We start from the raw sequence: 15672 nt of genomic DNA, 5'->3' as shown, positions 1-15672 counted from the left end.
GCATGTTGGCCTGCATGGAGAGGGATTGCATTTGCCTCCGATTGGGCTCGAAGGCCCGAGCTCTGTCTATGGCATCTGCTAGTTTCAAGCTGTCTTTTCCTATGAGAGCTCTCTGCACTTCAGGATGAGCGCTTCCCCAGATTAGTTGGTCGACTCTTCTCTTCTCAATTTCCCTAAACTTGCATTTTGCTGCAATGTTCTTTAGCCTTGTGAGGAAATTATCGACTGACTCATCAGGCTCTTGTTTTAATCCCTGGAACCCATCTCACTTTATTCTATGGTTGGATTTCGGTTCCAGATGAGAAGAAAATTTTTATAATATCGTTCCTGGGTTATTTTCTTCCCCTTCAGCCAGCTCCCAGCTATTAAATAGGTCTAATCCTTGCTCCCCCGTCCAAAGAAGGACTAATCTTTTCCTCTGGTGTGATTCCCTTGAGGAGACTTTTGAATGCCAGGTTCCACTTCTGCTTGAACTTTTTAAAAGCCTCTATAACATTGTCCATCCCCTTATAACTCATGCCCTCTAATGCAAGGCAGCATCCTAGTAAATCTCTTCTATAACTCATCCAAAGCCTCCACATCCTTCCTGTAATGAAATGACTAGAATTGTACACAATATTCCAAGTGCAGTCTCATCAATGTTTTACCTAGATGCAATATGACGTCTTTACTCTTATATTCAAAGCTACCCCCAATAAAGGGTAGCACTTGATTCTTTTTCTTAACCACCTTAACTACTTGCGTGACAACTTTCAGGGAGCTATGGATGAAGTTAGAACCTTTTGTACATAAATATTGTTAAGGGTCCTGCCATTAGCAATCCTGCCATTTCCTCTTAAATTCTTCCTTCCAAAGTGCAACATCTCACATCTTCATTAAATTCCATCTACCATTTTTCCACCATTATCTGTAACTGATCAATATCTTACTCTATATTTTTATGTCCCGCTACACTGCCCAGAATTCCAATCTTTTAATCATACGCAAATTTACTTGTCCACTCACTTACATTTTAATCTAATTTATATACATCATAAACAATGGACGTCCCAGCATTGAACCCCATGGAACACCAATTCCCCTGAGGATAAAGACCTGCAAAAGGTAGAAGACACAGCCCATGATATCATAGGCAAAACCCTCCCCATCATCAAGAACATCTACGGAGAATGCTGCCATCAGAAAGCAGCAGCAATCAACAAGGATCCACACTATCTCATCAAGGATCCACACCATCTAGCACATGCTTTGTTCACTGCTACCATCAAGAAAGAGATATAGGTGCCACAAGTTTCACGACACCTGGTTCAGGAATAGCTGCCATCCCTTCACCATCAGACTCCTCAATGATAAAATCAATCAAGAGCTCATTGAAGGACTCTTACTTGTGCACTTTATTTTTTCCCTCTCTGTATTGTACAGTCAATTTGTTTACATTTCTTTGTTTGTTTACATGGTTATATTGTGTACAGGTTTTTTTGTACTATCAATAGGTGGTAATTTTGCCTCGCCTGCAGAAAAAAGAATCTCAGGGTTTAATGTGATGTCATGTATGTACTCTGACAATAAATCTGAAATCTGAACACCATTGGTCACCGTCAGAGTAATAATCTTCCAACTCTACTCTCTGTGTACAAGCCAATTCTGAATACAAATGATCGATTCATGTATTTTTATCTTCTGCATCAGTTTACAATCAAAAATCTTGTCAAAAACCTTACTAAAATTAAAGTAAATGACCACTGTCCTACTACCCTGCCCCCTTTGTCACCTCTTCAAAAAAGCCAACCATTTCTGGTAAAAGACCTTACCTTCAATTATTTTACTCTAGCTCCAGTCATTCTAATTGTCTAGAAATTGTCACTAAAATATATGAAGTTTTGGGACAAGTAGGACACACCAGCTCTGCACCTTGGTCTCTTAATGGGAAGACATTCAAAAGCAAAGTTCACTGGAGTGATCTCAGGGAATAATCTCTTTCAACTCAATACTCAAACACAAGTAATTTAGGATCCCTCAAGCACAGTGGCTAATGCTGAGGTTGAGGCAGGGAGGCACTAAGGGGAGTGATTGACCAAATTTCTCCCGTATGGTTCAAATCTGTTTTAGCCCAATCAAAGTGGCTCAGTGGGCAAGACAAGTGACAATTCACCAACACAAGAAATTGAAGTCACACAGCCAATTCTGCACCCTGAGTTATGAATGGCCTGACTAACAGAAACCCAACTTAATGTAAATTCTCCAATATATTTTAAAGCACTTTTCAAACAATAATAATATAATGTTAAATTATATTTATTAATGACTGGAATGCAATATACATTCCTTTTTTTAGTTGTGTTAAGGTGATTATTCAATGAAATAATTATAGCAAGTGTACATTATGGATAATTATAGAAAACAGATACCTCTGACTTCCAGAGAAATTAGTTTACTGAACTCAGGGACTGCCTCTACTTCTGTTGTGCCTATGTAATTGTACTACAGTTCATTTCTGATTACCTGAAAGCCACTTTACCGAAATACTCAGTCATCCACAAAACTTTTCAGCGGCAACATGACGTCACAAGTTTTTTAAAAAGTTGATTTTTTTAACCTGCCATGCTAAAGTGGGGCTCTGACGCGCTGTTAGCGTCATTTTGAACCCAATGGAGCTTTTGTGTAAACAAATATACTCAAGGTAAAAATTAATCTTTATTTCATGCTTGAAAAACTTGCCCTTGTTCTTTGTTATTGTCATATGCTGATGCTACCGGGCTGGGGTCGGAACAGGGACCTTGGGCTCCCGGGCAGGATCGGCGATGCGGTGGGGAGGTGTTGGAGAGCGGAGCAGGGACCTCAGTCTATCGGGCAGGTTCCATGACAGCGGTGGGGAGGTGTCAGGGATCCGAGCGGGAACCTTGGGCGCCTGGGCAGGTTCTGCAGCAGCAGTGGGGAGGCCTCTGGGATCTGAGTGGGGACCTCGGGCATCTGGGCACATTCCTTGATGGTGGTAGGGAGGTGTCGGGTTTGGCGAGAGCCGATACAAGTATACTGCTGCTTAGAGGTATTTCTCAGATATCCATAAAATGCAGTTAACTGATATATGTCCAGCCCTGAGCATTTCAGAAAATCGGAAACGTACTGTATTTAATCTGATGTACTTTAATTATTCTATAATGTTGTAATTAACAATCACAAGTTCAAATCAGGGTCTTTGGAGCTGTGGGACATTAGTACCCATCTAACTTTTTTGTACCCATGTGGTCACTAGAACCTTTTACCCCTTTGCTCATTAAGAATGTGTTTGTGTCACTACCTTAAAAAAATCAGGCCTTCATTGCTCTTTGATGAGTAAGATAGCTCCACAGATTCATGATTTTCTGAAAGTCAAAAAAAGTCTCTGTTTTAAATAAATCTCACAAGAGAGCTCCACATCTAGTCTGTCATGATCCTGCAGGATATTGCATGTTACAATTAAGTTTGCTCTCACTCTTCTAAACTTCAGCAGATTCAAGACTGGAATGATTTATTATCTGGAACTATTGAATTTGATGTTGAATGGTGAAGGGTATAATGTTCTGAGTGAAGATAGTGGCATGGTGTTTCTCAGGCTTATGTTGACATTGTTGGAACAGGAAGATTGGAATAGGAATAGAATAGAGAAATAAAGTGACAAACAGGGCCACCTTTGGCATTGAATTGAAGTTTTGGGCAAAGAGTTATCCAATATGTATTTGTTTTTTCCACCCCTCAGTTTACAGGAGACTATATTGTGAGCACTGAATGCACCATTCTAAATTGGAAGGAATGTACATGAATTACTGTTCCTCCTGAAAGGCTTCTGTGGGAAAGGGACAGAGAGATGGAATAAAGAACAAGCATTATGGAGGAAGTGGTCTGTTCAGCATGCTGAAAGGAGAAAGGGTGGAAAGATATCTGTGGTGGTGATATTACTCTGAAGGTGTTGAAAATTACTGAAAAATTACATTGAATATGGAGGATGAAGGAGTATAAAATGAGGACAAGGGACCTCTTTCCTTATTCTAGTTGAAAGGGTGTGAAAGCACAAGTATGCGAAATACCATTATCTTAAAGTGGAAACCATGCCCAAAGAAAATAGAAAATATATTGGAAGCATTGATATGGATGGTGGTATTATAAGCATATGCAGCAGAAGTAGAGCACTGGGTCAGTGGACTGAAGTTATTGTAAGTAGAGTGGGAGGAAATGTTTGGTAACTAAAGAAATGGGTTGCGACTGTGGGAGATCATTTATCAAGACTCAGCTGTGGAAGTTGCTAAGGGATATGTGTCTGAGGCCCACTGCTTTAACCTATTTTGTCAATGATATTCCATCTCAAGGTCAGAAATTGAGATGTTTGCCTATTCTTGTGCAATGTTAATTTCCATTTGCAACTCCTCAGAAAGTGAAGCAACACTTGGAGTAAGGCCTAGATAACAAATTGGTCTGGGTTCAAAGGTAGCTAGTAACATTCAAGCCAGGCAATGATCATGTTCAACTACAAGAAAGTCTAGCCTTTTTCTATTGTCATTCCTTGGCACTACTGTTGTTGACCCCACTACCATCAATATATCAGTGGTTTCCATTAACTAAAACTCTACTTGACTTTTCTTATAAAAATGCTGTGGCAACAAAAATATCTCACAAGTGTGCTGGAGGAACTCAAAAGGTGGGTGATTCACCTGTGGATTCATCCCATCAATCAGGCATGTTGGGGTTGAGATGGACCAAGCGAATTCAAAATAACAAATTCAGTTTTTATATTGAAATTATAAACCAAAATTGTCGCATCTTTCAATCATAATAACATTACTTTTTTTTTTCTACATTTTGTGTTTGAGGATAGTTTGTATTTATCTTGACCACTATTATTTGTCAACATTTTATTTTGTTCTTGGAAAGTCAGCGATAGTGAAATCTTTGCATTTGAGGTTGTGTGAGCATATAACCAATTCATCTAAATGTATAATTTCTTTAAATGTTCTTCAGTTTCAATGAGATCCTCAATGTAAGGCTTACCTTTTTCACCTATGAGCAACCATATGAGAATGGAATAGAAATAGACCAAGACATCTTAATGAAAGCCCTTAAGGTAAGGACAAGAGTAAAACAGAAAACTTGATTTGCCTATTCTGACAATTAATGATAATGATAAGTTTATTGTCATATACATTGTACAATGTACATATGCACCAAAATTCTTATTTTCTGGAGCTGAACATATACTTTGTAAAAATAATTACAGTAGTAGACCTGATTGAATTAAAAAAAGGAGACAATAAGATCGATAGGTAGGTAATAAATATTCATAGTTACCATAGTGGTGTTGGAAGATGATCCATGATTAGTGTAACAGTGGAAGGTTCAAGAGCCTTTGGAAGCAGTTGGGGGAAAAACAAACTGTTCTTGAACATAGAAATGACAATCTTCAGGCTTCTGCCTGAGGGTAGCAGTGAGAAGAGGTTGTGACCAGGGTAATGAGGGCCCTTTATGAAGTTGGCAGCCTTCTTGAGGCAGTGCCTCACATTAGATGCATTCAATAGATGGGAAGTTAGAACCTGTGATGGACTTGGCTGTGTTTGCTACCTTCTGTTGGGCATTCATCTGAGACAACAGCTTGGTGCAGATGTGCCTTTTTTTGCATTACTTATGGCCTTTTGGAGGTTGTACCTGGACTTCATCATATTTCTGAATCTCTTGTCCTAAACGCTATAGATCTAGTCTTCAGCAGTTTGCAAATCTCTTGGTTCATCCATAGCTTCTTAGGATAGTCTTAGTAGGAACATACTGGTCCATGCATTTCCTGATAATATCGATAACCAGTGTGGCACATTCATTCAGATCTGCTGCCGAGTCCTTGAATGTTGCCCAATCTACTGGCTACAGTCAAAAACCGTTCTTCTGCTTTTGCAGACCATCTTTGTGCAGACTTCATTACCAGGTCCGTGTTCTTTAGTTTCTGACTGCATTTAAGAAGGAGCACAGCCAGCTGCTCTGAATTTATAAAGTGTGGGCATTGAATGGAGTGGTTGGCATCGTTGATAGTAGTATAGCAGTAGTTGAGAGTGTTTGATTCCCTGATGTTCTGACCTGCTTGATGTCTCTGGCGGTGACTAAGAGGGCATCAGAATATAGAAGCATAGAACACTGTAGCACAGAAAACAGGCCATTTGGACCTTCTAGTCTGTGCTGAAATATCATTTTGCTCGTCCCACTTAACCTGCACCCATTCCATAACCTTCCAGACCTCTCCCATCCATGTATCTATCCAATCTTTTCTTAAAAACTAAAAGTGAGTCCACATTTTACCACATCAGTTCCACACTGCCAACACTCTCTGTGAAGTTCCACCTAAACCTTTCCTCTTTCACCTTAAAGTCAATGTATATATCTCTCCTAATCTAAGTAGCCTACTTGCATTTACTCTATCTATGCCCCTCATAATTTTGTAAACCTCTATGAAATTTCCCTCATCTTCTACGCTCCAAGGAATAAAGACCTAAATTGTTTAATTTTTCCCTGTAACTAAACTACTGAAGATCCAGCAACATCCTAGTAAATCTTCCCTGTACTCTTTTAATCTTACTGATATCCTTGGCAACCAGAACTGCACACAAAATACTCCAGATTTGGCTTCACCAATGTCTTGCACAACGTCAGCATAACATCCCAACTCCTATTCTCACTACTTTGATTTATGAAGACCAAGATGCCAAAAGCTTTTTTTTTAACCTGAGACACCACTTTCAGGGAATTATGTATCTGTATACCCAGAACCCTTTGTTCCTCCTCACTATTCAGTGCCCTACCATTTACTGTATATGTCCTACCTTGGTTTGTTCTTCCAAAATGTAACACCTCACACTTGTCTACATTAAATTCCATTTCCATTTTCTGGGCTATTTTTCCATTTGGCCCAGATCCATCTGCAAGCTATGAAAACCCTCCTCACTGTTCACAATACTCCCAATCTTAGTGCCATCAGCAAATTTGCTGATCCAGTTGACCACATTATCATCCAGATCATTGATACAGACAGCAAACAACAATGGTCCCAGCACTGATCTCTGAGGCACACCACTAATCACAGGCCTCCAATCTGAGAAGCAACCATCCACTGCCAGTCTCTATCTTCTTCCATTCAGCCAATTTCTAATCCTTTTTATAACCTCTCCATGGATACCTAGTGTTTGAACCTTCTGAACTAACCTCCCATGTGGGACTTTGTTAAAAGCTTTACTAAAGTCCATGAAGATGACATTCATAGCCTTTCATCTACTTTCTTTGTAACCTCTTCTGTGGTATGATTTTTTAAAATCTCAATCTATTGAGCTAGCTCAACATCTGTCTGTGGAGGGATGTAGACTTCAGTCAGGATAATAGAGGAGAAAAATCTTTTTGTTACAGCTTTGAAATTTCTGATTCCATACTCATTAATTTGGTTCCCAAACAATTTGGGATATTCACTGGCTGAGAACTCTTGACCAATGATGGGTAGAGTGCTAGATAAGTTTGTCTGTCATGGTCCCATCTTAACTTTAGAGGAGCCACTCCATATTTCAAGTCAAGTCAACTTTATTTATCGTTCATACCATGCTCACACGGTAGGACAAGATAGTCTTTCTCCAGGACCATGGAGCATATTTACACAAATATAAGTTAGGGAAGCAATTAACCCATTAAAATATTAAGGTATTAAGACGTATACACTGAAAGTCCATGGCACACTATTCACATCTGTACTGGGAGCTCAGGAGCCTGATGGCCTGGGGGAAAAAAGCTGTTTCCCACTCTGGATGTAAGAGCTCGAGTGCTATGGTACCTCCTGTCAGATGGCAGAAGGGAAAATAATTTACATGCCGGATATGTGGAGTCTTTCACAATGTTTATTGCTTTCCACGTGCATTGAGTGTAGTAGATGTCCTTTGTACTAGGAAGAGGTTCCCCAATGGTCTTTTCTGCTGACTTCCCTAGCCTCTGCAGGGTCTTGCGGTCCAAGGTAGTACAGCTTCCAAACCAGGTGGTGATACAGTTGCACAGGATGCTCTCAATCCATCCTCTGTAGAATGTAGTGAGGATGGGGGAGTGGGAGATGGACAACTCATGTTCACAGGAAGTAGAGATGCTGCTGGGCTTTATTGGTTGTTGAGCTGGTGTTAGGCGACCAGATGAGATTCTTCGCCAGGTGCACTCCAAGGAATTTGATACTCTGGACAACCTCAACAGTAGAGCCGCCAATGGTCAGAGGAGTGTGATCTCCCCAGGCACTCCTGAAGTTAACAGCCATCTCTTTTGTTTTTTTTTAATGTTCAGATACAGATTGTTTGCTCTGCACTAGTTTGTTAGTCTCTGCACTTTGTCTCTGTATGCTGCCTCCTTGTTCTTATTGATAAGGCCCACCACTGTCGTGTCATCAGCCAACTTGATGCTGTGTTTGGTAGAGGGAACAGCATTGGATTAAGAATGCAGCCCCCATTTTCAGTGTGATAGACTTGGAGGTGAATGTTTCTGATTCGGACTGCCTGAGGTCTCTCTGAAATGAAGCCGAGAATCCAATTGCAAAGAGAGGTGTTTAGAGTCAGCAGGCTCAATCAACTTCCTTATCTGGTACTGAGGTATGATCGTGTTGAATGATGACTGAAGTCATTAAAACATACAAGCCTTTATTTTCCAAGTGAGTGAGGGTTAGATGAAGGGCAGTGGCGATAGCATCATCCGTGGAGCGGTTGGATTTATATGCGAACTGCAGGTGGTCCAGTGAAGGAGGCAGCAAGTGCTTGATATGCCCCATTATGAGCCTCTTTAAGCACTTCATGGCGATGAATGTGAGTGCAACAGGGCAGTAATCATTGAGGCAGGACACAGACAACTTCTTTGGCACAAGATCAATGGTGGTGGCTTTGAAGCACGTAAAGACCACAACCCTAATCAGGGAGATGTTAAAGAAGTCAGTGAGAACATCTGCTAGCTGAGCTGCACAATCCCTGAGCACTGTGCTTGGCATTTTATCCAGTCCAGCAGCTTTCCTTGGGTTGACTTTGCCTCATTTTCTCTTAACATCAGTCTCTGTAAGACACAGCACCTGATCGTTTGGTGGAGAGGTGGTGTTCTCTGCTGCACATCATTTTTTGCCTCAAATCATGCATAGAAGTTGTTCAATTCATCAAGGAGGGAGACATCACCAGCACATGCAAATGGTGTAGTCTTGTGGTTAATGATATCTTGGATCTCCTTCCACATGTGTCACATGTCCTTGCTGTCCAGGAAATGACTGTGAATGCACTGGGCCTGTGCACACTTTGGCTCCCTGATGGCCTTAGACAGCTTGGCTCTTGCAAGCACTAGGGCTACCTTGTCTCCTGCTTTGAAGGCTGTGTCACAGTTCCTGAGCAGCCCACGCAACTCTACAGTCATCCATGGCTTCTGATTAGAGTGAGTAGTGATGGACTTGGGCACAGTGATGTCATCAGTATACTAACTAATGTAGCTGGTCACTGTTGCTGTATACTCCTCCAGATTTATGCAGTTGCCAACAGTTGCTCCTTCCTTGAACATGTGCCAGTCAGTCAGCTCAAAGCAGTCTTGAAGTGCGTGAATGATCCCTGCTGGCTAACCTGTTTTGGAACTGGACTGGAGTGTCTAGCGAGTGGTCTGTATGCTGGGATTAGCATTACAGAGATGAGTTCTGAGTTCTGGGTCGGGGTTCTGCTTGATATGTGTTGGAGATGTTTGTGTACACAACGTCCAACATGTTTGCCTCTCGTAGCAAAATCCACGTACTGGTGGAATTTAGGTATACCTGGCTTGAGGTTCGCCTGGTTGAAATCCTCAGCAATGATGATCAGTCCATCAGTGTGGGTGACCTTCAGTTAATTTATTGCCTTGAACAGATCCCAGATTGCCACCTTAGGATGTACACACCTACTATGAGGACTGTGGTGAATTCCAGTAGTAGATAAAATGGTCTGTATCTGACGATCACAAATTCCACCAGCGTCGAGCAGTGACCAGAGACTCATACCGAATCCATACACCATTCCATGTTGATGTAAACGCACAGGCCAACGCCATGGGCTTTTCCACACAGAGCAGCATATTTGTCAGCCTGAAATTTATAAGAATAAGATTCCTTTTGTAAGAATATTGCTATGGTAGCCAAATTGTAAATGTAAGAATCATAAATTAAACTGATCGCTATCTCACAGTTGCAATCATATCTGTAGATAAATGTAGAGTATTTCATCGTCATATTTGGCATTGGGCTTTATATTTCATTTTTATTTATTTCCTTTTTATGAGGAAACCTATATAAATGTTAAAGTGCAGCAATAAGTATTAAGCACATAGAACAATAAGTCTATTTCCAGAGTTCCAAAGGGATGAAACCAGAAGGTGCACTTACCTACTAAAATCACTAGAGTGTGCAGGTGGTCTGCAAGGGTAGGATTTAACAAGTTTATTCTCATTATAGTACTTCTGTAGAAGATAAGAATAAACTAAATAACTGAAAAATACACTGTTGCTCATAATATACCAGTAATTAAAATTACATTGTGTCAAGAATTCTGATATGGGAGTAAGGTAGTGGCAGGTCATAGACATGAAAAAAATTCAACTGTGCAGTGCCTCTTTTATGTCTGCAAAATATAAGGCAGAGTTTGTAGAATGGTATGTACCATGCATGAATCTGTTCTGTTGGTATTAACATCAAAAGAAGTAATTAGAATCCACACTTTGTTTGACCCTTGGCAACTTCTCTAGCAATATGATTTAGAAGCTTAGACATCTGTAAAATAAAGAGCAGAAGTCTGCCAATTGGCTCTTTGGACCTGCTGTAATATCTAATATGATCATCTTCATCACTGCTTTGTTCATGCTTTTTCTACATATCTCAACAGCCCTTCACCTTTAAGAAATATATTCACACCCTTTTTGAAAATAGTTAATAAATTGACTTTACCTACCTTCTTGAATAACTGAATGGCACAGGTTCACAACCCCCTGAATGAAGGAATTTCTCTTGATCTTGATTGCGTATGCAATCCCAAGAATATCCTTCCTCAGAAGATCAAATCTTTGCATAGCTGCAGCAAGACATCCTTGCTCAAATCCTCTTGAAATGAAGTTCAACATACAATTTCCTTTCCAATTGCTTGCTACAACCTTGAAATAGGGCTCAGGCCCAAAACATCAGCGATACTGTATATCTTTGCTTTTTTTTTTGACGCTGAAAAGACTGGGTGAGTTCTTCCAGCATTTCTGTGTTTTTGCTGCAACTGCTTGAATGCTTTCAGCAACTGGTTTTCAAGAAGACTTAGCTCTTTTTTGATATGATATGAAAGTTTATTGTCATATACATCAATACAATGTATAGATGCACCAACATTTTTATTTGCTGCAACCACAAAGGTATGTGAGATAGAACTGCAAAGTGGAATGAATTAATGCACCATGAGACAGAAAAAGAAATTATAAGTATAAAATGATAGTTAAGTAAATATTCACAGTTATTGCAGTTAAGTGTAAAATAAATGTTGCTTCAATGGTGCATAAGATCATTTGGTGATGTCAGAATTGTTAATGGGTAGGGTTATGTAGTTTGCAGAGGTTCAAGAGCCTGATAGTTGTTGGGATAAAAATGCTATTGAATCTAGAGGGCTGGACTTTAGGCGTTTGCCTGAAGGTGGTAGTGAGAAGAGATGGTGACCAAGGTGATGGGGATCCTTTACAGTAGAAACCAAAAATCTAGACTCCTTTAGGTCCAGATTTTCCAGATTCTTGGGCAGTACTATTAAAATTTAAGGAGGAATAAAGAAGAGATGAACAGGTAAATTTTGATAGTTTATTCATTTGCAAATACATCATGCTTCATTTATCAAAACAAACCGTTTTAAAGAGAAATAAAGTCAATAAGAGTGGTTGCTTGTTGCTGTTATGCATCTGTGGCACTTATACATGCAAGCAGGCACAAATTTTAAAAAGTTTGAGAGTTTTCAACAAATCCGAATTCTTGATTGGTCCAGATTTCCGGGGTTTGGATTTTTGGACTTCTACTGTATGATATTGGCTGCCCCAGTGTATTACCATTCAGAAAATGATCTCTTTGTAGCAGCTAACTGGAAGCTTAATTGAACCGGCTCAGGAGGTTCCAAGTGATGTCATTTGGAACGTGCGGAGTTTTAAAAAGCTGAGTGTAACTGTTTGAGTAAATGACTTTGACTCGACTACATCTGTTCATTTTCTCATTCTTCATTTCGTACTGTGACACAGTTGCTACATTGGTGACCCTGACGAGCCCAAACGGATTTTGAACCCAACACAGTGGTTTCGCTCAAACTGCCTGTCTTTTTGACCACTTAACCTGAAGTTTGGTTTGGGCAGGCTGAGGCGCAGTTCCACATTCGGAAGATAGAAGTGGATGCCGCTAAGTACTATCATATGATAAGTACCCTTGACCAGGACACAACCAGTTGAGTAGTGGATTTCCTTCTGGAACCACCAGTTCTTGGCAAGTACAAAGCCCTAAAAGTCCTCCTTCTCTGGATTTACAGTCTCTCGCAGTGCAAGTGAGTTGCATGGCTCCTCCATATCGATGGCCTGGGGGAATTTCACCCCTTGGAGTGAAAGAACAACATGTTGGCACTGGCAGACGGCCATAGGCCTTGTTTTTAGAGCATATGCCAGAAGACATCCGTGTCATGTTGTTTGATGAGGATTTTGATAACTCTCGAGCAGTGGCCACCCATGCAGACATTCTGTGGCTTGAGAAACAGCAAGGGGTAAGGCCCACAGAAATTAATGCTGCATCACACCCAAAGGCCCAGGCTCCATGAGGGCGCGTGTTCCCCCAGACAACCACCTGGTGTTTTTACCATCAACGCTGGGATTCTGGAGCTTGCCGCTGCTGACCCCTTTGCACTTTACCAGGAAACACCACGGCCAGTCGTTGCTAATAGCTATGGTGGCTGACTGCGATAACAGCCTACTCTATGTCTGGGGTGAACTTTCCCAGCTCAATTTTCTAGTTGTCATGGGTGCGGAGGTTAGTGTCCTTCCTCCTTCAGGCTTTGAAACTCGTACCAGGAGCGTGGGTCTGGCACTTACTGCTGTGAATAACAGTTTGATTCGTACTACGACACATGGACTTTACCCCTGAAATTTGGCGACAATAAGTTCACATGGAAGTTCATTGTTGCTGGTGTGTCCTGACCGTTGCTGGGTGCTGACTCACTGATGATGGACTTAAAAGGGCGCCAGTTGATGAAAACCACAGCATTCCAGACCTTCCGCCTTGGAATAGCCAAATTACAAGTCATGCACCTAGACGCTGTGGAGTACTCAAACAATGAATTCACCAAATGTCTTGCGCAGTTTCCGGACACTGTCACTCTCCAGTTCTCCCTTGCCACACGCAAACATTGGATCACACACTGCATCTTCACCCAAGGACCTCCTCTCCACGCTGTTCAACAAGTTGCAGCTTGCAAAACAAGAGTTCCACAAAATGGAGGTACTTGGAATCATATGCAGGTCTGATAGCCTGTGGGCTTCCCCGCTGTGCATAGTACCCAAAGCCACGGGAGGCTGGAGGCCTTGCGGGGATAACAGGTGTCTCAGTGATACTTCCACTGCAGACTGCTACCCTGTGCCCCATATCCAGGACTTTACAACTAATCTTCATGGGGCCAGGATATTTTCCAAAATTGGTGGTCCATGGGTACCACCAAATACCTGTAAACCTGGATGGAGGATGTGCCCAAGACTGCCATCATAACACTATTCAGCTTCTTCAAATTTTTGATAATGCCTTTTGGGCTCAAAAATGCTGTACAAACATACTGGCATGGACTTCCTTTTTGTATACTTGGACAACATACTCGTTACCAGCCACTCCCAGAAAGAGCACCTGCAGCATCAGCGTTTACTCTGCCATCATCTACAGGAGTTCAGGTTAACTGAACCCTGCCAAGTGCAAATTTGGGCAGTCCTCTATCGAGCTCTTGGGACATCAAATCAGCAGCTGCAGTATCATCCATTGCCAAGCAAGAAGGAAGCTATTTTCAAATTCACGAGGCCCAATATGATCAAAGGACTCCAGGAATTTGTGGGGACTCTCACTTTCTATTATCGCTTTCTACCCTCCGCAGCTCATGTTTTGAAACCCCTCTTCAACCTCATGTCCAGCAGTGACAAAGGACTTGAATGGACAAAAGTGATGACGGTAGCAGACCAAAGACGCCCTAGTGAAGGTACCTTTGCTGGTCCATCCACAAATGGATGCACCAACTGCCTTGACGATAGACACTTCCGATGCGTAAGTAGGTAGGGTCTTGGAACAGTGCACCAATGGACAAAGGAAGCCTCTAGTGTTTTTTATTAGGCACCTCTGCCCTCCAGAAATGAAATACATTACATTCGATTGGGAATTGCTGGTGCTGAACCTAGCAATCACTCACTTCTGCTATTTTTTGAAAGTCAGGGGCTTCATGGTTTTTACTGACCACAAACCACTAAGTTTGCCTTTGTGAAGGCATCAGATCCCTGGTCAGCCTGCCAGCAACACCACCTTTCTTATGTATCCCGAGTTTTCAACCAGAATTAAACATATCTCCGATAAGAGTAATGTGGTGGCTGATGTCCTGTCCCATTCCTTCGTTCAAGAAGTACGTGCCCTCTCTCCGGGTGTAGACTACATGGCACTCACCAAAGCTCAGCACCAGGACGACGAATTCCCTGTCATGAGCCTGAAACTCAAGGATGTAGGCTTTAGGTCACAAGGTACCACTCTCTTGTGTGACGTTTTCACAGGTCAGTCTTGCCCTGCTGTGTAGAGACATTACATTTTCAATGCCATTCATGGAATGTCCCACCCCTTCATTTGAACGATGGTCTGCCTGATTGCTGACAAGTTTGTATGGCATGGACTCAAAAAACAGATCACGTACTGGGCAAAGACATGCACGGACTGCAAATTTGCAGTGAAGGCATTGTTTAAGCCTTTCCAGCCACTGCAGTGCAGATTTGACCATGAGCATGTCAACATTGTCAGTCCACATCTGGTGTCACAAGGGTCGAGGTACTTGTTAATGGTCATTGACAGATTCACTAGGTGCCCAGAGGTGGTTCCTATGACAGACTCATTGACCAATTCATGCTCCAGAGCTTTTATCTTTTAGCCTAGTATCTCTGTTCGGCCTACCCACACACACACCACCTCTGACAGAGGCCCACAGTTTACCTCCACACTCTGGGATGTTTTGTCGCGACTGCTGGAAATGCAGCTCCACCACACAACAGCCTACCACTTGCAGTCTGATGGCCTGGTGTAGCTGTTCCATAGGCACATGAATGCTGCACTGATGGCCTGCATCCAGGGACCTGATTGGGCAGATGAGCTGCTCTGGTTCCTCCTGGGAATAAGAATGGCACTCAAGGAGGACCTCAACTCCTCATCTGCCAAGTTGGTTTATGGAGCCCTGTTCATTATACCTGGGGAGTTTGTGCCTGCAGCATGTGAACAGGAGGTGCCACCAACTGAAGCCTTCGGCAGACTGTGGGAGTGGCTTGGACAATTGGTCCCAGTTCCTACTTCAAGGCTTGGAACAATGACATCCTTCATCCCAAAGGAATTCCGAGACTGTGAGTTTGTGTTTGTGCGTAGCGTTGCAC

General features: G+C 41.9%; 1 protein-coding gene across 9 annotated transcripts in view; it reads left to right on the top strand.

Moving 5' to 3' along the window:
- LOC138761596 (uncharacterized) overlaps window positions 1-15672 on the top strand; it is a 756070-nt gene that overhangs the window by 117009 nt on the left and 623389 nt on the right. For all 9 annotated transcript variants that reach the window (XM_069933972.1, XM_069933971.1, XM_069933973.1 and 6 more), the window contains one exon: window positions 4993-5095. In XM_069933972.1, the coding sequence (XP_069790073.1) occupies window positions 4993-5095 (103 nt within the window). The remainder of the gene's footprint in view (window positions 1-4992; window positions 5096-15672) is intronic.

Source organism: Narcine bancroftii, chromosome 4 (assembly GCF_036971445.1).
Source record: "Narcine bancroftii isolate sNarBan1 chromosome 4, sNarBan1.hap1, whole genome shotgun sequence".
NCBI classification, from domain to species: Eukaryota; Metazoa; Chordata; class Chondrichthyes; order Torpediniformes; family Narcinidae; genus Narcine; species Narcine bancroftii.
This window is presented reverse-complemented; position numbering and strand designations above follow the sequence as displayed.